Raw genomic sequence first — 21,862 nt, 5'->3', positions numbered from 1 at the left:
AGATATGTTAAATATATGCAAATATTCTGAAGTCCAGAAAATATCCAAAATTTGAAATACTTCTGGTTCTAAGTATTTCAGATATAGGATACTCAACCTATATATGCTTAGATAGAAATTGTAGGGAACTTCAAAGTCCTATAGAATTTTTTAAACAGCTTTTTTCTAACATTATTACAGAAATTATTGAAACTAAGGATTACACAATTATGGCATATGTACTCCTATCAACTGGGTTGTGCTGAATTTGTTTTATTACATATCTCCCAATCCCTTTATCCCTTCGTGCCCTCATTAGTCCATTTGAGTTTTTCTAACATCTCCTAGGAAGTAGCAGATATCAGTACTCTTCACTCCTCAACACTTTAGCATGCACATTATTATCTATTTTGTGTAAAAATACTGTTTTATACTCCATCATCGTGTGAGTTCTGGCTGCTCTGCATCCTCCAAAACATTTGATGTCTTTAAATTTAGCCATTTTAATAAATATGTAGTGGTATTTCATTAAAGAATTTGCATTTTCTTTTTTTTTTTTTTTGTGGGAATGGAACCCAGGTGCATTCTTTCTCTGAGCTATACCCTCAGCCCTATTTTTTATTCTTTATTTTGAAACAGGATCTCACTGTGTAGCAAAGGGCCTCACTAAGTGAGCCAGCTGGGGCTAGCTGTGAAACATGATCCTCCTGTCTCAGTTTCCCAAATACTGGGATTACAAACATGCACCACCACTTCCGTCTGCATTTTCTTGATGACTAATACTATTGAGCACTTTGTATATGTTCATTAGCTGTTTACATATCTTTTTTGTGATAATATGATTTTATTATATTCAAAATTGACTGACTCAGATCTGTAACTTATTCTAATACAAGTTTACACTTTTCTGTGTATTCACAGAAGAAATTTAGAATAAACTTTAGAATTAAATTTTAGAATTAAACTTTTAAAAGGCAAAATAGCCATGCAGTTTTGCACATTAGACTGAAGCACATTAAATGAGAAACAGAATGGTGTCTGACTTTTTTTCAGTGTACTTAACTCCCAGAGAAACATTCATCAGCCAACAGGGCTTTTATTAATTTGTGATTTGTGGGTATGAAACAAATTCAAGAAAGATTATTTTTTAATTTTTTTATTGGTGCATTATATTCATACTACATAATGGGGTAAAAAACTTGTGTGGACATACAGGTACACATCACCCATTTAGCCCCTACCCAATTCCCACCCCATTCCCTCCCATCCCTCCTTCCCATGCTTGGCTTAGTGGTTGACTTCAATGTGTTTAAGTACATTGTGTGCTTCAGAGAATTTCCTTCTTCCCCACTCCCATCGCCTCATTTAGGCTGTTTTCTTGGCTCCTCTGTAGGATTTTTTTTTTCATCTAGAGTTCTTGCTATGACCCATTTCTCCCTCTCACATATTAGGGAAAGCATCCAATTTCTGATTTTTTGTGACTGACTAATCTCGCTTAGCATAAGGTCCTCCAGTTCCATTCATTTCCCTGAAAATGATGTAATTGTGTGTGTGTGTGTGTGTGTGTGTGTGTGTGTATGACTAAAATTCCATTGTGTACTTATCCCTCAGTTTTGTAATTCATTCATCTGTTGATGGACATCTTGGCTGGTTCCATAGTTTGGCTATGGTGAATTGTGCAGCTATGAACATAGATACACATGCGTTAGTTTGGTAGTTTGGTTTCCTTTCTTTTGGGTAGATACCCAACAGTGGTATTGCTGGATCAAATGGTAGATTTGTTCCCAATCTTCTGAGGATTCTTCATACTGTTTTCAAAAGTGGTTGCACTAATTTGCAATCCCACCAACAATGTTTTAGAGTTCCCACTTCTCCACATCCTCACCAGCATTTGTTGTTGTTTGTGTTTTTAATGATTGCCATTCTAGATGGAGTTAATCTCAGTAGTTTTGATTTGCATCACTCTGATTGCCAGTGATGTTGAGCATATTTTCATGCATTTATTGGCCATTTGAATTTCATCTTTCGTGAAGTATCTAGTTCACTTGCCCATTTTTTGATTGGATTATTTGTTTTTTTAGTGTTGAGTTTCTTGAGTTCTCTGTATATTCTAGATAATAGTCCTCTATCGGAGGAATAGGTGGTAAAAATCTCCCATTCTGTTAGCTCTCGATTGAGTTTCTTGACAGATTCCTTTGCTGAACAGAAGCTCTTCAGTTTCATGTAATCCCACATAGTGATTTGCTTTTTAGTTTCTTGTGCCTCTGGGGTCTTATTGAAAAAGTATTTATCTGTGCCTCTGTGTTGCAGTGTTGGACCTATGACCTTTTCAAGGAGCCTCAAGGTCTCTGGTCTAATTTCCAAGTCTTTGATCCATCTTGAGTTGACTCTTGTGCAGGGTGAGAAAGTGGGATTAATTTCCAATTTTCTGCATATGGTTAACCAGTTTTGACAACACCATTTGTTGAAGAAGCTATCTTTTTTCCAGTGTATGTTTTTGGCCCCTTTGTCAAAAATCAATTGGCTGAAAGTGTGTGGACTTGTTTCTGGGTCTTCTATTCTGCTCCATTGGTCTATGCATCTGGCTTTTTTTGCCAGTACCATGCTGTTTTTATTACAATGGCTTTGTAGTATAGTTTAAAGTCAGGTACTGAGAACTACTTTGGCTATTCTGGGTTTTTTGTTGTTCCAGATGAATTTAAGGACTGATTTTTCTGTCTATGAGGAATAATATTGATAATTTAATGGGCATTGCATTAAACCTATAGATCACTTTTGGAAGTATAGCCATTTTAATGATATTTCTGCCTATCCATAAACATGGAAGATCTTTCCATCTTCTAAGATCATCTTTGATTTCTTTTTTCAATGTTTTATAATTTTCTTTGTAGAGATCTTTTACCTCCTTGGTTAAGTTTATTCCTAAGTATTTTTTGTGGGAAATCCTGAGTGGAATTTTTTTCTGAATTTCTTTTTCAGTGGATTTATGGTTGATGTACAGAAAAGCCTCTGATTTTTTAAGATAGATTTTGTATCCAGACACTGCTATATTTGTTGATCAGTTCTATAAACCTTTTGGCTGAGTTTGTTGGGTTTTCTAAATATAGTATCATGTCATCTGCAAATAGTGAAAGTTTGAGTTCTTTTTTTCCTATTTGTACTCCTTTGATTTTCTTTTCTTGCCTTATTGCTCTGGCTAGAGTTTCTAGTACTACATTGAAGAGAAGTGGTGATAATGGACATCCTTCTCTTGTTCCTGTTTTTAGGGGGAATTCTCAGTTTTTCCCCATTTAATAATATGTTGGCTGTGGGCTTAGTGTAGTTTGCCTTTATGATGTTGAGACATGTTCCTTCTGTTCCAATTCTCTGCAGTGCTTGTATCATAAATGGATGTTGGATTTTATCAAATGCTTTTTCTGCATCTATTGAAATGATCATGTGATTTTGTCTTTGGTTTTGTTTATATTATGAATTACATGGATTGATTTTCGTATGTTGAACCAGCCTTGCATCACTGGGATGAACCCTACCTGGTCATGGTGTATGATTTTCTTGATGTGGTTTTGAATGCATGTTGTTTGTATTTTGTTCAGTAGTTTTGCATCCAAGTTCATCAGAGATATAGGCCTGTAGTTTTCCTTTTCTGAACTCTCTTTATTTGGTTTTGGTATTAGTGTGATGTTGGCTTCATAGAATGTATTGAGTCCCGGTTTTTTCTATTTCACGAAATATTTTGAGGAGTATTGCGATTAGCTCCTATATAAAGGTTTTATAGAATGCACCTGGAAAACCATCTGGCCCTGGGCTTTTCTTTGATGGTAAACTCTTTATTGCTGTTTCTGTCTCTTTGATTACTATTTGTTGGCTTAAATTTTCTGTATCTTCTTGACTCAGTTTAGGAAGGTTGTGTTTATCTAAAAAGTTGCCAATTTCCTCTAGATTTTCCATTTTGTTGTAGTATAGTTTTTCAAAGTAGTTTCTGATAATCCTGTGGATTTCTACACTATCAGTAGTAATGTCTCCCTTTTCATCTCTTATCTTCATAATTTGGGTTGATTCTCTCTTTTTTTTTAATAGGTTGGCTAGTGGTTTATCTATCTTGTTAATTTTTTCGAGAAACCAGCTTTTTGTTTTGGTGATTTTCTATATTGTTTTTATTCTCTACTTTGTTAATTTCTGCTCTGATTTTTTTGTTGTTGTTGTTGCTTTTTGTTTTGTTTTTAGGGTCTAGCTCAATTGCTGAATGTCTCTGCTGGCCTTGATCCTCCTGTGTCAGTCTTCCAAGCGGTAGGATGACAGGCATGCACCATCACGCCAGGCTTTTGCTCCGGGTTTAATAATTTCCTGTCTTCTATTAGCTTTGGGGTTAGATTGTTCCTGTTTTTCAAGGGCTTTGAGGTGTATTGTTAGGTTATCAGGAAAGATTATTAATTATAAAAGTATTGATACTTGCTAAGCAGTAGGGAAATACAGAGAATGCTTGTAGTGTGCTTCACTTACATGATGTCCGTTAATGATAACGAAGTAGTATTACATTTTTATTTTATGATATATTACTATAGAATTTTTAAAATTGAAATAGATTTTTTTATTCTTTTTATTTTCTATAGGTATTATTAATTTATGTAAACCTGGAAATTCTGGGATCCAGTCTCTCATTGGAGTACTTTGTATACCAAATATGGAAATAAGGGTAGGTAAAAGTTACTGTGTTTCATTTTTGAATCTTTAATGGAGGGAATTAGTTGTTAAAAAAAATTATTTCAGGTGATTTTTTTTTCTACATTAGTTGTTAATTTGTATCACAGGGCATTTTTACAACAAAATAACAGTATTTCCTATAACTATCAGAAAATATCACATTGTGAGTCTAAGGAAATGGTTTGGAGCCTTCTGCATTTATCAGCTGCCTTTTCTTTTTTTCTTACATTTTTATAATTCTGGATCAAAATTGTATGGCCCATTTTGGCAAAAGACTAGAGGATGTAAGGCCACGTTCCACAGCCACAGCTGCAAACTATAAAATCAGTTTTATTATAGAACTTTTTTTTGTGTGTGTGTGTGTGTGTAGTACTGGGGGTGGAACCTAGGGCCATTCTACCTCCAGGCAACACCCCCGAACCCTATTTTTTATTCTTTATTTTGAAGCAGGGTCTCACTGAATTGCAAAGGGCCTCACTAAGTAGCTGAGGCTGGCTGTGAACCGCTACCTCCTGTCTCAACCTCCCGAATGCTGGGATTACAAGCCTACACCACCTCGCCCAGCAGAACATTTTAAAAAATCATGAATAATAAGATCTTAGATAAACCCTAATTATCATGAGAGTCACTTAGATACTGCTAAAACAGTAATATTAAAATTTTAATTGATAGTATGAATTTAATTATGATATATTTACTAAAACAATGCAAATAGAATGCCATTCTTATTGTAAAAGATCAAACGCTACAGAAATACATTTAGCAAAAGTAGTACTATTTATATACTTCTGTTTTCTCATTTATATCATATAAGAAGTTATCTTTTTATTTTGCAGATGGTGATTTTGATTAAAATTATTTTTATTGATTTATTAGATATATCACTAAATTAATGATACGTAGGGAATTTTTACTAAATAGCTAGAAGCAAATTGAATTTGGAGGGGAAAAAAGAACTCTTCAAGTGATTCTTTTCTTTTCCGTAAATGTTTTTATTTTAATTTTGTTCTTTGGCCATTGTTCATTCTTTAATTCTTTATATGAACTGAACCTGGATTTGGAAAATATTATTAGACAATATTCGCCAGGTGTGCTTTGTTTAAAATACAAAATAAAAAGCATTTAGATTGTCAGCCTCAGTGACACAGGCCTGTAATCCCAGTACTTGGGAGACTGAGACAAGAGTTTCTAGGATAGGTTCCAGGCAACCTGTGGTAACTAAGCAAGACCCTATTTCAAAATTAAAAAATAATAGAGCTGGGGGTGTAGCTCAGTAGTAGAATACCACTGGGTTCATTCCTCAGTGCCATACACCACCACCACCACCACCACCAGACACAAGAAGCATACAGTTCATGGAAATGAAAGGGTCTGATAATAAATGGAGAAATCTCTGGTAGAGAAAAGAAGGTTAAGAGTGTGTGTGTGTGTGTGTGTGTGTGTGTGTGTGTGTGAGAGAGAGAGAGAGAGAGAGAGAGAGAGAGAGAGAGAGAAGAGGGAGGGAGGGAGGGAGGGAAGCAGAGGCTGAAGATTATATCCAGGGCCTTGTGCATGGCAGGCCACACCTCCATCCCATAATTGACTTCTTACTTTGCAAATGAGCAATAGCATGGCATCTGTTTCATCGTGTGCATAATTGGGATAATGAAAGATTTTTTGAAAATATTAAATGATATATGTAGTAAGCATTTAATTATTTTTTCTTTAATACAGGTTCAGTATAGTAATTTTCCAAATACAGTAGTCCTATTTTATCATTTATTTATTTCTGAGTAGGGTATTTCAAAAGTCTTTGAATAAAAACCAGTGAATCGTATTTGTTTGCTTTTGTAGCGCGGTCTGCTTGAAGTGCTTTATGATATATTTCGTCTTCCTCTACCTGTTGTAACAGAGGAATTCATAGAAGCACTGCTTAGTGTAGGTAAGTATTGAAGTACATTTGTACTATGATTTATGATAATTTTTAAGCTGACTTACCTAAAGGAGACAAAATACCTGAAGTGGTAATATCAAGCATCATTTTATTATTTTACTTCATCATTGAAGATTTAAAATTAACATTAAAGTGAAGCCTCAGATAAATTCTTGGAAGAAATTTTAATTTCTTCTTTGTTATCCTAGCAGTGAAATTAATTTAAAGAAATGGACCAAGAGAGTAAGAGGGGAGATAATTAGAAACTTCTGTAATTCTTGAATTATCTAATTACTTTATTTTAGCTAAATGACTCCCACATTCCAAAATGAAAGAAGTTAGATCTGTGTACACTTATATAATTTTTTAAATATCTTGCGTGTATTGTTTCTTAACCAAAGAATTTATTGAAATTCTTTACAGCCTGGCTAGCTGATGGTTCCCCACATATCTGAAATGTTTTCCTTGTTATCAAATCTCAACTATGTGATTTTAATCATTTTAGATCCGGGAAGGTTCCAAGACAGTTGGAGACTTTCAGATGGCTTTGTAGCAGCTGAGGCAAAAACTATTCTTCCTCATCGTGCCAGATCCAGGTAGAATTTTAAATATAAAAATGGTTTCAGTTTATTACTGTTACTCTTTGTACATGCATATTTATAGTATGTGAAACATTATTTAAATTGTTTCTGTGCCATATATTTTTTTCCAGGCCAGATCTTATGGATAACTATTTGGCACTGATACTCTCTGCATTTATTCGTAATGGACTTTTAGAAGTAAGACTTATAAACCTTATTTTATTTTTACTGTTCTTTCAGAATAAAAAAAAACATACTTATGCATAACTGTTATATATATATATATATATATATATATATTATTTTACAACAGTGATGTTTGTGTTGTCATAGGGCTTGGTTGAAGTGATAACCAACAGTGATGACCATATCTCAGTTAGAGCTACCATCCTTTTAGGAGAGCTTTTACATATGGTAAGTATGTCATGCTTTCAATGTTTTAATTTATAACCCAGGTTATTTTAGCGGTTTTATAATATCTCAAAGTAATCTTGCATTTTTTGTGAATGCTTATCTTTTCATTATATATCTTTATATATACAGTATATGTGGACTATAATGTAATATGTATAATATATATCAATCAGTAAACACATAGGAAAGACAACATCTTGATTTTCACTTTTTTTTTTTTTTTTTTTTTAGTGGTACTGGAGGTGGAACCCAGAGGCTTTCTACCTCCGGGCTACACTCCCAGACCTTTTTTTAATATTTTATTTGGGTCTCACTAAGTTGCTGAGGCTGGCTTCGAACTCATGTGATCCTCCTGTCTCAGCCTCCCAAGCGCGGGGATTACAAGCATGCGCCACCATGCCCGGCTTGATTTTCACTTTTATGTGATCATTTTCTGTATACGTATATTAGTCTTATAAATCTTGATTGTTCTCAGACTTTCTACTTAAAAACAAGAAATTGAAGATTTAAAAACTATAGCTAAGAATATAATCAATATAGTTAATGCCTGATTTTTAGAAAGCTTTATACCAAAATCCTAGATGTAATTTTCTTGTTTGACCATCATTTTTTTTTTTGTAGCCTTGTAATTTGAGGTTCAGAGAGTGAGATTTCTCTTTATTTGGGGATGTGGTATTGTGATCTTATGACATAAGTAATACTATTATTATTTAGAAACTGGGAACTAGAAAAATGACCTAATAATTCTCTCCTCTTAGCAAATTAAGCAAGGAGGGAACTCTGCTAGTGTGCATGGTATGCATGATAGAAATTTGTATTTCTAGGTCACCTACTAGTTGGTAAAGTAGTAAATAAACTGGTTAGTGAACTTATTAAAGAATATGTGACCCTATGGCATAATAAACCAAGATATGGCTTGGTTTGTTTGGCGGAGCATTTTTTGGTTTTACTATTTCTCCACCCTCTTTCCTCTCTCTTTCTCATCACCTGTTTCCACCATAGCAGTTGGGCCCTGTGTATGAGTGAGGTGAAGATATTTGAACAGAGCTTATGTTAACAATTCTTTTCCTAATTAGTGAATTATTCAGCTACTTGTTCTGTTCTCCTTCAATCTACCTATGAAAGGACTAAGTAATATTACAGGCTCTAGGGTCTGATTATCTGTTTATTTCTTAAGGTATCATTTTTTGTAAGTAGTCAATATCCAGAATTACTTGTTTTCTTATCAAGGAATATTTTTCTAAATTTAATCTCTTCCTCTTGCCCTTAAACTAAAATTCTATAATTCTTTTGAAATGTAAGCTGGTCAATTTTTAGTAAAGTAGTACTAGTTCACTGCTTATTGTGCTTATGTCTTGTCTTCTACATCTAATTTCCTTATCCCCATTGCTAGAAAGTAGGTTGGGTGGTGAGATTTTGTTTGTAAAGTAAGTTAGTAAGTTTCTTATTTTAAAAGATTGTTGGTATGTGAGACAAACCTATTCAAAGGAAGTGGTTTATCTAAAAATCCACTTTCTCAAAACGTTGACTTATGTCAACTCAAGTTTTGAATTCTCATTTAACATTATATTTACTTATTTATTTAGTGATACTGGGGATTGAACCCAAGAACGCTCTACCTTTGAGATACACCCTCAGCCCTATTGAATTCTTTTATTTTGAAGCTGAGTCTCACTTATTTACCATGTTCTGACTTCAAACTTGGGTTTCTCCTGTCTCAGCCTCCCAAGTACTGGGACTACAGGTGTGTGCCACTGTGCCCAGCTTTCATTTAGCATTTGAAATACTACTGTTAACCAGATGTTATGGGCCATGACCCTGATCCCAGCACTTGGGAGAGTTAGAAAGGAAGATTGCAGGTTCAAGGCCAGCCTCAACAACTTAGACTCTGTTTCAAGGACGAGAGGCTATAGTTGGAAGTACAATGCCCTAAGTTCAGGATTCATTATCACAAGCAAACAAACAATAAATAAATGCTATATTAATCCTTTCAGTTTGCTTAAGAATCAAGTTTAATTGACTACCACCGAAAAGTCACAATATTATAAAGGGCCAGTAAGAACTACTGGTTTTATTAATTTGTTTTTATATCTTTATACTTGTTACATTTTATCCTTACTGAAAGTTACAAGATAAAAATTGGAGGTAAGTATCAGGGAAAATAAATTTGTTTAATGAAAACCTCAGAACTTTTAATGGTCTTGAATATAGTTTTATACCTGCAAGTATCTGTAACAAAAGCAAAAGCCGCACAAACTGTTGTTTTATTTCAGGCAAACACAATTCTTCCTCATTCACATAGCCATCACTTGCACTGCTTGCCGACCCTTATGAACATGGCTGCATCCTTTGATATCCCCAAGGAAAAGAGACTGTAAGTATCAGCTTTAGCAAAGCTTAGGCTTGCTTCTTCTTTTTATTTAAAAATAAAAAAGTGACATAGATAGGTTATGCTAAGAAATTCTTTTAGGGAAGCCTTGGAGATAAGAGTAAAAATTAATTCTCAAAATATTTAATAATTTGTATTTTAGACAACAAAGTATTAGTGGTATAGTAAAAGCCTCTGTTTTTAGTGTGTTTCTGGATAAGAACTTAGACTTTTTGCCACATTATTAAAAAAAATGTTGGTTGAGAGTTTTTTAAGTTATTTTATGTTTTGAGCCCTTTCAGGCCCTTATTTTAACCTTTGAATTATTTCAGGTCTTCAAAGTGCAAAACTGCCATTGTGTTCTTTTACTTTTGTGGTAAAACATGCTGAAATTTAGTAACCTATACTGTATACATAGCAAGAAATTGAATTCTTTACTGATAGAGATATTGCAACATAGAATTTATAAGCAAAAATGGTAATATTACTCTAGTTCTGGAATTTCAATGCTTGAAAATAAAATATAATATTTAAAATGTAAAGGAGCTAAATAGGATGTGCTGATAGAATTTTCGGGTTTTGGTACAGTGGTTTGAACCCAGGGTTATTCTCCCTCTAAGTTACACCCCACCTACCCCCAGCTCTTTTTAAATTTTTTATTTTGAAACATGGTCTAGCTAAGTTGCTTAGGGTCGTGGTCCTGTTTAAGTTGCCAAGGCTGGTCTCAAATTGCCATCCTGTCTCAGCCTCCCAAGTACTCGCATTATGGATTATAATAGGATTTCTACAAATTGTTTTTGGTGAGGATTATGACTGCTGGGGATGCCTTTTCTTTTCTCTCTTTTTATTTTTTTGCTATTATCTATTTATGTGGACTTTATTTTTTCTTGATAATGTTAGTGAAATATAGTTCATAGCTATGGATTTTAATTAATGGTTTTAATTTTTAATTAAAATTAAAATTAAAATTTATTAATTTTTAATTAATACAGTCAAAAGTTTAATTTTTAGTATAAAAGTATACATGAGCCTTACTATAAATAAATGATAATCTAGTAGTCATGTTTCTTTAAGTGAAGAGGCAATTATATATTTAATAGTTTGAGGTTGTATTATAAACTAAGGACATTAAAGATCATCTCAGTTCTGACTTTAGGCTAAAATCAGGTTCAGTGACAGCTTCAGCAATACAGTGAGACTCTTAGCAACCTAGGGAGACTGTTTCAAAAGAAAAGAATTTACAAAGGGCTAGGAGTATAGCTGGGAGATAGACTGCCCCTGGGTTTGATCTCCAGTACCAATGGACAAATACATATTTTACCTTTTTAGTAATAATCTCTATCATCAAATTTAGTTACTGTTTTAGTCAGCTTTTTGTCATGAGAGATACTTGAGAAAAGCAACCTTGAGGAGAAAGTTTATTTTGGCTCATGGTTACAGAGGTTTCAGTCCCTAGTCAGCTGGCTCCAGTGCTTTGGGCCTGATATGAGGCCCAGTATACTGGCAGAGAGGGGGGGTGGGTGGAGAAAGAGGGAGTGGAAGGGGTCAGGCACAAGAAATACCCTTCTAGGTTCCAGGTCATGGCCTGCTTCCTCCAACTAGGTCTTTCCTCCTATAGTTTTCACCACCTCACAGCAGTTGTTTGTAATTATTAGTCTATCAAATGGATTAATCTACTGATTAATCCACTATACCTAGCTACAGTTTTGTAATTCTTAAATACTGGGTTTTAGAATTATGTGTACTGTTCAGTTGTTTTGTTTTATTCATGCATATGGATTTTCAGGTGGCTTCCTAGTTTTATAATAACTAGTCAATTTACAGCTGAGTTTTTATACTTTTTAAAATAAAAATATTTGATCTATCCTTAAAAGAAAAAAACCTTTCTTTTCATTTTTAAATTTGGAACTTAGTTTTCTGATGTGAGAAAAGCAGAAGCCACCATGATCCAATCATTTCCTAAAAGCCCCACATGTTAACATTGGTGCATTGAGAACTAAGCCTTCTTCAGTATTTGTAGGCTCCTTTATACCCAAACAATAATAGTTACCAAATGATTGCTTTAAACTTACAGTAATCTTGCTGTAGTTTGAATTGACTTCTTTTCTTATTAGGAGAGCTAGTGCAGCACTGAATTGTTTAAAACGCTTCCATGAAATGAAGAAACGCGGACCTAAGCCTTATAGCCTTCATTTAGATCACATTGTTCAGAAAGCAATTGCAACGCACCAGAAACGGGATCAATATCTTCGAGTTCAGAAAGATATATTTGTTCTTAAGGTACTGATATGAAATCATAGTTTATTTTGTTTTTTGGATTTTGTGTGTGTATGTGTGGGGGTGGTAATGGGGTTGCTGGAAACCCTTCTACCTCCAGGCTACACCCCCAGACCTATTTTTATATTTTTATTTGGAAACAGGGTCTCTTAAGCCAGCGAGGCTGGCTTCGAACCTGCACGATCCTCCTGTCTCCGCCTCCCAAGCGCAGGGATATCAAGCATGAACCACCATGCCCGGCTGAAATAGTTTTTAATTGACTCACAGCTTCGTAAATTGTGTGTGTTTGTGTGTGTGTTAGTTACTGGGGATGGAACCCAGGGGCATTCTAACTCCGAGCTACACCTCCAGCACTATTTTTTATTCTTTATTTCGAAACAGGGTCTCACTGGGTTGCAAAGGGTCTAGGTGTAAGTAGCTGAGGCAGTCTGCGAACCTGTGATCCTCCTGTCTCAGCCTCCCAAATGCTGGAATTACAAGCATGTGTCACTACACCCAGCTACAGTTTTGTATTTCTTAACCACTGGATATTAGAATTATGTATACTTGTTCAGTTGTTTTGTTGTTGTTTTATTCATGCATATGGATTTTTACATGGCTTCCTAGTTTTATAATGACTAGTCAATTTAGAGCTGAGTTTTTATAACTTTTTAAATAAAAAATATTTGATCCATTCTTAAGTGAAAAACCTTCTCAATTTTTAAATTTGGAACTTAAGTTTTCTGATGTGTGAAAAGTTTGCCTACATTGTTCTTATTACTTTGTGGTGATTTTAGGATACAGAAGAAGCTCTTTTAATGAACCTTAGGGACAGCCAAGTTCTTCAACATAAAGAGAACCTTGAATGGAATTGGAATCTCATAGGGACCATCCTTAAGGTATAACAAGATACTTTATGGTGATGGCTTGTTTGTATTATAGTATTAATGATAATTTATTATAGTTATATGCTTGAGAGTTGAAAATACATATATAATATAACATGTTATGTTTTTCTAGTGGCCAAATGTAAATTTAAGAAACTATAAAGATGAACAGTTGCACAGGTATGTAAAAACTATTGTGCATTTAAATTTAAAGAACTTAGATCTGGGATATATTATGCCTAGTGCCTGCTACAAGTAATAATTGGTGTCTTATAAGATACGTACATAGGTATACATACATATTTTTTATGTATAGTGTTATTGTATAAACAAAAAACATCAGCTAATTCTTTTTCTGGTTATTTATGTTCTGCATTTAGTTTTATATCAGAGGGAGTTGTTGAGATAAAAGATGCTAAAATTGGGGTAATGCCAGCCCTGTATAGGCCTTAACCCTATTATATGAGGAGGGCATAATAAGGAGGGTGTGTGTGTGTGTGTACACATATGTGTGTGTGTGTGTGTGTGTGTGTGTGTGTGTGTGTATAGTTTTTATTTATTTAACTTTTGTGATACTGGAGGTTGAATCCAGGGGCATTCTGCCTCTGAGCTACACCCCTATCTCTTTTTTATTTTGAAACAGGGTCTTACTAGCTTTTGGAGGACCTTGCTAACTTTTTGAGGCTGACTGTGAAACTGTGATCCCTCTGCCTCAGCCTCCCAAGTACTTGGTTTACAGGTGTCCATCACCTTACCGGGCTTAAGGATATATATTTTTAATATACAGCTTCTACCTCTGTTTAGTCTGACATTGGAGAGCTCTTTTTCTTCTTCCTCTTAACACTCTCCTTAATTACACTTCTCTAAACATGCTAATGTTCATAGCATATATAGAACAGTTTAAGCTATTGAGTTGTTCTCTTAATATACCCATATGTTTTTTACTAGTGAGTTTTTGCTTTTCTGTTTGCAGAACTGAGGATTGAACCCAGGGGCATTCTAACTCCAAGCTATAACCCCAGCCCTATTTTTTATTTTTTATTTTTTTTTGAAACAGGGCTCTATAAGTTTTGGAGGGCTTCACTACACTAAGTAGCTGAGGCTAGCTTTGAACCTTTGATCCTCTTGTCTCAACCTCCCAAGTACTGGGATTATATGCATGTGCCACCATGGCCAGCTTACTCCTGAGTTTTGATTAACCAACTGACCGAGTACTAAACTCACTGGAGAAGAGGACCTTATTTTATGTTTCAGAAGTTCATATCAAGCTAGGCATGGTAGTGCACGCTTGTAATCCCAGTACTTGGGAGGCTGAGACAGGAAGATTGCACAGGTTTGAAGCCAGCCTCAGCTATATAGTGAGGCTCTTGGCAACTTAGTGAGACCCTGTTTCCAAATAAAATATAAAATAGGTCTGGGAGTATAGGTCAGAGGTAGAAAAGCCCCTGGGTTCCACCCCCAGTATCACACAAAAAGAGAAAAGTTCATATCATTAACATTTTGTTTATTGTATTCACCTCATGATATATAACAGTATATATCAAGGTTTTGAGACTATAAAAAAGAACATAGAAATTAACACTTAGTAAAGAAAAATAATACTAACTTTTCATATTCCTTGAGAATAGAGGATGACTTCAAATAATCAGTAAAATGTTATAAATTATGTTCATAATTCAGTTGGCTAAATTTTTCTAGGTGGCTTTTGTGTATATCTGCAGGTTTCCAAGTAGCATCTTTCTTCTCCACTGTGTATGTATGTGTTTCTTACTGGGGATTTGACCTAGGAGGATTCTGCCTTTGAGCTACATCCCCAACCCCCCCCCCTTTTGTTTTTATTTTATGTTGAGATAGAGTCTTGCTAAGTTGCCCAGGCTGGCCTTGAACTTGATCTTAGCTTAAAAAAATAAAGAAGCCATGTTCAAGCCATGGCCTTGAACTTTGATCTTGCTTCAGCCTCCTGAGTAGCTGGGGTTACAGGCCTTCTCAGATATATTTTTTAAGCATCTCACTGTAAAATTCTTTTGCCATAAAAATAGTTTTTACACTGAAGGTATTTTGTTGCTGCTTTATTTTGTGAAATGTACCAAATGAAATTTGTGTTTCTTGTCATTTACCTCAGTGGTTCAGATCCAAAACATAGTCAGCATAACCTTTGGCAAAGATATAAAATAATTGTTTGGTTTTTCACTATATTGCTAATTTTATTTTCATTGTAGGTTTGTACGGAGGCTTCTTTATTTTTATAAGCCCAGCAGTAAATTATATGCCAACCTGGATCTGGATTTTGCAAAGTCTAAGCAACTCACAGTTGTTGGTTGCCAGTTTACAGAATTTCTTCTTGAGTCTGAAGAAGTAAGCACTCTAAATATTCTCAGAGCAAATGCTTTTTGTTGAATTTGTCCCTGTTCTTTCTGTGGTTTTATTTTTGAGTAGGCATAAGCTATATTTAGAAACATAATAAATGATCCCAGACGTAGATTTGAATCCTGACTTAGTAACCACATGATTTTGGGCAAGTTATCTTCCTGGTCTACTCTTCTGGAAAATGGAGAATAAGTCTGTCTCCAAGTAGCATTGCGAATGGGCTTAATTAAAGTGATTGATATCCCCAGGCGTGGTGGCACACACCTGTAATCCCCGCGCTTGGGAGGCCGACACAGGAGGATCATGCAGGTTCGAAGCCAGCCAGCACTGGGTTAAGAGACCCTTTTTCCAAATAAAAAATATAAAATAGGTCTGGCAGTGTAGCCTGGAGGTAGAAGGGCTTCCAGGAACCCCAGTACCACCAAAAAAAAAAAAAAAAAAACCCCAAAAAACAGTGATTGATATCTGTTATTATTAACTCATCATTATTATTACCTTTATCTCCCCCCCTTCATGGTTTGGGGATTGAACTCAGGGGCTATCTCTCAGCTATACCCAGCCATATATATATATGTATATATGTTTTCTTTTAAATAGGCTAAGCTGTCAAGGCTGACCTCAAACCTGTTATTCCCCCTGTCTCAGCCTTCCAACTATTATTGCATTTCTAGTACCTGACTAAAGTTGATTTTTTAAAAATTATTATTATAGGATGGGCAAGGATACTTAGAAGATCTAGTAAAAGATATTGTTCAGTGGCTCAGTGCATCATCTGGAATGAAACCAGAAAGAAGTCTTCAAAATAATGGTTTACTGACTACCCTTAGTCAACACTACTTTTTATTTATTGGAACACTTTCTTGCCATCCTCATGGAGTCAAAATGCTGGAAAAATGTAGTGTATTTCAATGGTGAGTATCCCTAGATACTATTGTAGTATATGCCTAAAATTTATTTTTTATGTGATCAGATGTATGTTTTGGCTTTTTAGACTGTGTTCATGTGTTTGGTAAATTTTATTTTAAAAATAATGTTAGGGTTGTCATGTTATGATATTTTTATGTGATATTTGTCACTGAATGCTTTTTTGGAAATGCTTATTTATATTTGGAATTTAAAATTATTTGTCTAATTGTCTTTATACCTGTCCACTTACACACAAAATAATTAATTTTTAATGATAATCCTTTTAAAGGTATATATATAGAGATCATTAATTACATTTATATACCTTGAATAAATGTAGTTTTGTTTCTCAAGTGTGTCTCAATAAAGCCAAAGAATACTTGTTGAATTAATGAATCATAGTTGTTTCTAATAACCTTTATTATTTTTTCTTATTTCCTTTCAGTCTCCTTAATCTTTGTTCCTTGAAAAATCAAGATCACTTGCTAAAGTTGACAGTTTCCAGCTTAGACTATAGCAGAGATGGGTTGGCTAGAGTCATTCTTTCAAAAATTCTAACAGCAGCTACTGATGTGAGTATAATATAGGCAATAAAATTGTATTTTACAATGAATTAATTTCATATTTTGTAAATTTTTAGGATAAGTTAAATTACAGATTCTAAGAACAATTAATAGGAATTCAGTATACTTTAAAAATTTTAGCTTCTCTAGCCAGGCATACCTATTATTCCAGTACTTGAGCGGCTGAGACAGGAGGAGTACAAGTTTGAAGCCAGCTTCAGCAATTTAGTGAGATTCAGTTTCAAAATAAAAAATTTTAAAAGGGATGGGGGTGTAGCTTGGGGATAGAATGCCCCTTGGTTCAATCCCCTAGTGCCACAAAAAATGAATGAATGAATGATTGAATGAAATTTTATTTTCTCTGAGGAACTCCATATAGTACCCATATTTTGTATCAAAAGGGCCAAGCTAGCTGGGCATGGTGGCAAATACTTGTAATCATATGGGAAGCTGAGACAGGAGGATCATGGTTTGAGGACAGCCTTTGCAACTCAGTGAGATGCTGTTTCAAAATAAAGAATTAAAAAAAAAAATAGGGCTGGGGGTGTAGCTCAGAGGTTCCCAGTATCACTCACACACACACACACACACACACACACACACACACACACACACACAGAGAGAGAAGCTGTTAGATAGGAAAGGAAATGTTTTATTTTACTAGTACTAAATAAATGTTTATATTATGAGCCAGACCTTTGATTCTAGTCCTTTTATCCTTTTCAGATAAGAGAACTTTCCTCAAACAAAATCAAGTAGATTACACATGGTGAAGTTGCTTTTTTTGTATTTTTTTAAAGTGTATTTGTCTTTATAGGCCTGCAGGCTGTATGCAACAAAACATTTAAGGGTATTATTGAGAGCCAATGTTGAATTCTTCAATAATTGGGGAATTGAGTTACTTGTGACTCAACTACATGATAAAAACAAAACAGTCTCTTCGGAAGCTCTGGATATCCTTGATGAAGCTTGTGAAGACAAGGTAAAGGTTCATTTTTTTAATAATGAGAAATTAATTTTGATTAAAATTTTAAATTTTAGTTGAAATTATATGAAAGTGCAGTGTATATAAGATAGGAATTTCAGAATGTAGAATGTGCTGTCTTTGTATAGTTGTTGATTTGTCTGATAATCATCTCTTTTAGGCCAATCTTCATGCTCTTATTCAGATGAAGCCAGCTTTATCTCACCTTGGAGATAAGGGTTTGCTTCTCCTCCTAAGGTAAATTTTAAGTCAATTTCTTATATTTCTGTTATTTTCTCACTGGTAGTATATGTTAAAGCCGGATTCAAATCTGAATAGAAAGAGTACTCAGAAGGAGTTACCTTTTGCTGGGCATGGTGGTACACTCTTGTAATCCCACTACTTGAGAGGCTGAGACAGGAGGACCACAGGATTATAGCTAGCCTCAGCTACTTCCTGAGGCCCTGTTTCAAAACAAAGGATAAAAGAGTGTAGCTCAGAGGTAGAATGCCCCTTGGTTCAATCCTTAGTACTACAAAAAAAAAAAAAGAAAGAAAAGAAAAGAAAAATGAAAGAATTTATCTTTTGACTTCTGAAATAGGCCCATTTTAGAATCAGGCACATTCTTTTAATACTGAAGCTTCCTTCAGTACTTTCCTTAATTAATATTTTGTTGTTCCTGTCCTTTTTTTTTTTGTCTCATACTTTTCATGAGATTTTTTTTCTTGTGATTTGGTTTATGGGTTTTTTTTAAGAAAGGTAAAAATGAACTTGTAATTAGAATCTTAATAAATTACAGTTGATTTTTTCACTCTAGTGGGAGCTATTACTGAAGACTTTAAGCTCTTTTATCATATTTTTGTTTGAGTTATTTTAGCTCTTTAAATATTTTTTTATCAGACTCCATAGTAAACTATGTCTTTTTTTAATTTACAGATTTCTTTCCATTCCAAAAGGATTTTCCTACCTGAATGAAAGGGGTTATGTAGCAAAACAGTTGGAAAAGTGGCACAAGGTAATTCCTTATTTAGTAAGGCTGAATTTATATATTTTTATCATGGGTAAAAGACTTGTGGATTTAGAGGGCACTTTTTTTTGTTTTGTTTTGTTTTTTAATATCATCAGTGTTTTAAAACTAATGAAACTAAGCCAGGCATGGTGGCACATGCTTATAGTCCCAGTATTTGGGAGGCCGAGACAGGAGGATCCGGGTTTGTGGTCAGCCCCAGGTATTTGGTGAAGCCCTCCACAACTTAGTGAGACCCTATTTCAAAATAAAGAATAAAAAATCAGGTTGGGGGTGTAGCTCAGAAGTAGAATAGCCCTGAGTTCAATCCCCAGCACCACACACACACAAAATAAATAAATAAAATGAAACTAAATATTTAAACATTCATATGAAGGCAAATTCTAGATTTTGTTTAAATACCTACCTACTACTATTTATTCATTTTTAAACTATAGATATTTTTTTTTTTCTTTTTGCGGTATGGTGATGGAACCCAGGGACATTCTACCTCCAAGCTACACCCCCAGCCATACTTTTTATTCTTTATTTTGAAACAGGGTCTCACTGAGTTCCAAAGGCCTCACTGAGTAGTAGCTAAGGCTGTCATCAAACCACGATCCTCCTGTCTTAGCCTCTCAAATGCTGGGATTACAAGTGTGTGCCACCACGCCCAGCTAAACTATAGATATTTTTATACTGAACCAACTATTGACTTGGTGTGTGTTCTTTTGAAAATTAACTTAATTGACTTTATATACTACTAGTATAATTTGTCAACCCAAACTACCACCATTTCTTTTATTCTTGGGTTTCTTATACAGAGTACAATTTTGTATAAGCCCTTTTATGCTAAAACTTAAATAACTTTTTTAAAGGAAGATTGAAACTAGTTCTATGTAAGCAGATTTTTAGGATGCTACTTCACATCAGCAAACTTCTTGCTGTCCTAAGTACTAGGGAAACTTAGTAAGAAGGGAGTTGTGCGAGGATATTAGACAACTTCTTAGCTTTTCTTTAGCTAGTTATCACTGTTCCTCCATTATTTGGTTCGAAGAATTAAAATTGTCAAGGCATCTTGGAAACCCATGTTGAAAATGATTTTTAAGATTTCTCTATCATTTCTTCCTCTCTTTCATTTAAATTGTTACAGTTTATTTGTATTATCTTTGTTGAACCATGATTCATAAGAGATCTTTATTAAGAGTACTAAGATTTTAAAGCATACAGTTTCAGGCATGAAGTCTTTTATTTTTATTTTTTATTTCGTTTTGTGATACTGGGAATTTAGTCCAGGGTATTTTACCTCCCTCTGTGCTACACCCCCAACCCTATTTTTATTTTTTAATTTTGAAACAGGGCTGCACTGAGTTGCTGGATCTGGCCATGAACCTGAAATCCTTCTCTCTCTGCCTCCTAAGTACTGGAATTATAAGCATGTGCTACCCAGGCTACACCTCCAGCCCTATTTTTTATTTTTTCCTATTTACTTACTTACTTACTTATTTATTTATTTATTTATTTATTTATTTATTTATTTATTTATTTATTGGTGGTACTGGAGTTCCTGGAAACCCTTCAACCTCTGGGTTACACTCCCAGACCTATTTTTATATTTTTTATTTGGAAACAGGGTCTCTTAAGCCAGCAAGGCTGGCTTCGAACCAGCATGATCCTCCTGTCTCTGCGTCCCAAGCACAGGGATTACAAGTGTGCGCCACCACAACTGGCGCTTTTATTCTTTATTTTGAAACAGGGTCTCACTGAGTTGCGAAGGGCTTCACTATGTAGCTGAGGCTGTCCTCGAACCATGATCCTCCTGTGTCAGCCACCCAAATGCTGGGATTACAAGCGTGCACCACCATGTCTTTAAATGCTGGGATTACAAGAATGTGTCACTGCACCTGGCTTCTATTTTTATTTCTTATTTGAAAACAGGGTCTTGCTAAGTTGCTGAAAGCCTCATTAAATTGTTGAGGCTGGCTTCGAACCTGTGATCATCCTTCTTTCTCAGCCTCCCAAGTACTGGGATTACCAGTGTGTTTCACTAAGTAGCTAACGCTGGTCACAAATGTGTGATCCACCTATATCAGCCTTCCAACTACTAGCATTACAGCTATGTGCCACCATGCCTGGCAACACTAGTTTATAAGCAAGAATGGATGAGCTTGTGAACTTCAGTGATAATGAGGTTGGATAGGCAGAGACATATTTTCTGGGCATTTAAAAAAATAAGATGGCCGGGTGTGGTGGCGCACACTTGTAATCCCCGCACTTGGGAGGCTTAGACAGGAGTATCGTGCAGGTTCGAAGCCAGCCGTGCTGGCTTAGGAAACCCTGTTTCCAAATAAAAATAATATAAAAAAAATAGGTCTGGGAATGTAGCCCTGAAGTAGAAGGGCTTCCAGGAACCCTAGTACCACCAAAAAAATAAGATGGGCAAAATTTGTGAGTTGATTGTATTCAGTGAATGAGGGATCCAAGTTGACATACAAGGTTTCTAATTCAGTGACCAAGTATATAATGAATCATTATGAGATGATCACAAAAAAGTTCTTTGCAGAATGAAGGTAATGAACTTTGAAAATGTGGAAATTTCATATTGCCTGTGGGATGTCTAAGTGGTGATATCCAGGAAATATTTGGAACTGTAGGTCTGGAGTTCAGATTTGCCTTTTTTTGTGATCTGCTAAGTTTAGTTTTTATTTTTAAAGGATTTTTGAAAATGAATAGTATTTTGTGACAAGGAAAAATTATGTGAAATTTATACTTTAATGTTCATAAATTTAGTTTTGTTGAAACACAGACTTACTCCTTTGGTTTTTTTTGTTTGTTTCAACATCACTGTTTTAATAATATGAAATACAAGTACAAAACATTGTATTAGTATACTTTTTACTACATGAAGATGGAATAATACATTTGTGTTTTTACCAGCATCTGTATCACCCAGTACTT

At 34.8% G+C, this 21,862-nt stretch overlaps 1 protein-coding gene across 2 annotated transcripts in view; it reads left to right on the top strand.

Annotated features, from left to right (window-relative positions):
• The window catches only part of RICTOR (RPTOR independent companion of MTOR complex 2), a gene marked incomplete at both ends in the record, with an annotated part of 113,416 nt that overhangs the window by 73,577 nt on the left and 17,977 nt on the right, over positions 1–21,862 (top strand). For both annotated transcript variants that reach the window (XM_080698909.1, XM_080698908.1), the window contains 15 exons: positions 4,590–4,672; positions 6,514–6,601; positions 7,098–7,188; positions 7,305–7,371; positions 7,507–7,587; positions 9,861–9,961; positions 12,070–12,235; positions 13,009–13,110; positions 13,232–13,278; positions 15,318–15,453; positions 16,177–16,376; positions 16,817–16,943; positions 17,752–17,916; positions 18,080–18,156; positions 18,835–18,913. In XM_080698909.1, coding sequence (XP_080555035.1) covers positions 4,590–4,672; positions 6,514–6,601; positions 7,098–7,188; positions 7,305–7,371; positions 7,507–7,587; positions 9,861–9,961; positions 12,070–12,235; positions 13,009–13,110; positions 13,232–13,278; positions 15,318–15,453; positions 16,177–16,376; positions 16,817–16,943; positions 17,752–17,916; positions 18,080–18,156; positions 18,835–18,913 — 1,610 coding nt within the window. The remainder of the gene's footprint in view (positions 1–4,589; positions 4,673–6,513; positions 6,602–7,097; positions 7,189–7,304; positions 7,372–7,506; positions 7,588–9,860; positions 9,962–12,069; positions 12,236–13,008; positions 13,111–13,231; positions 13,279–15,317; positions 15,454–16,176; positions 16,377–16,816; positions 16,944–17,751; positions 17,917–18,079; positions 18,157–18,834; positions 18,914–21,862) is intronic.

The sequence above is a fragment of the Muscardinus avellanarius genome (assembly GCF_963383645.1).
Source record: "Muscardinus avellanarius genome assembly, chromosome: 1".
NCBI lineage: Eukaryota > Metazoa > Chordata > Mammalia > Rodentia > Gliridae > Muscardinus > Muscardinus avellanarius.
This window is presented reverse-complemented; position numbering and strand designations above follow the sequence as displayed.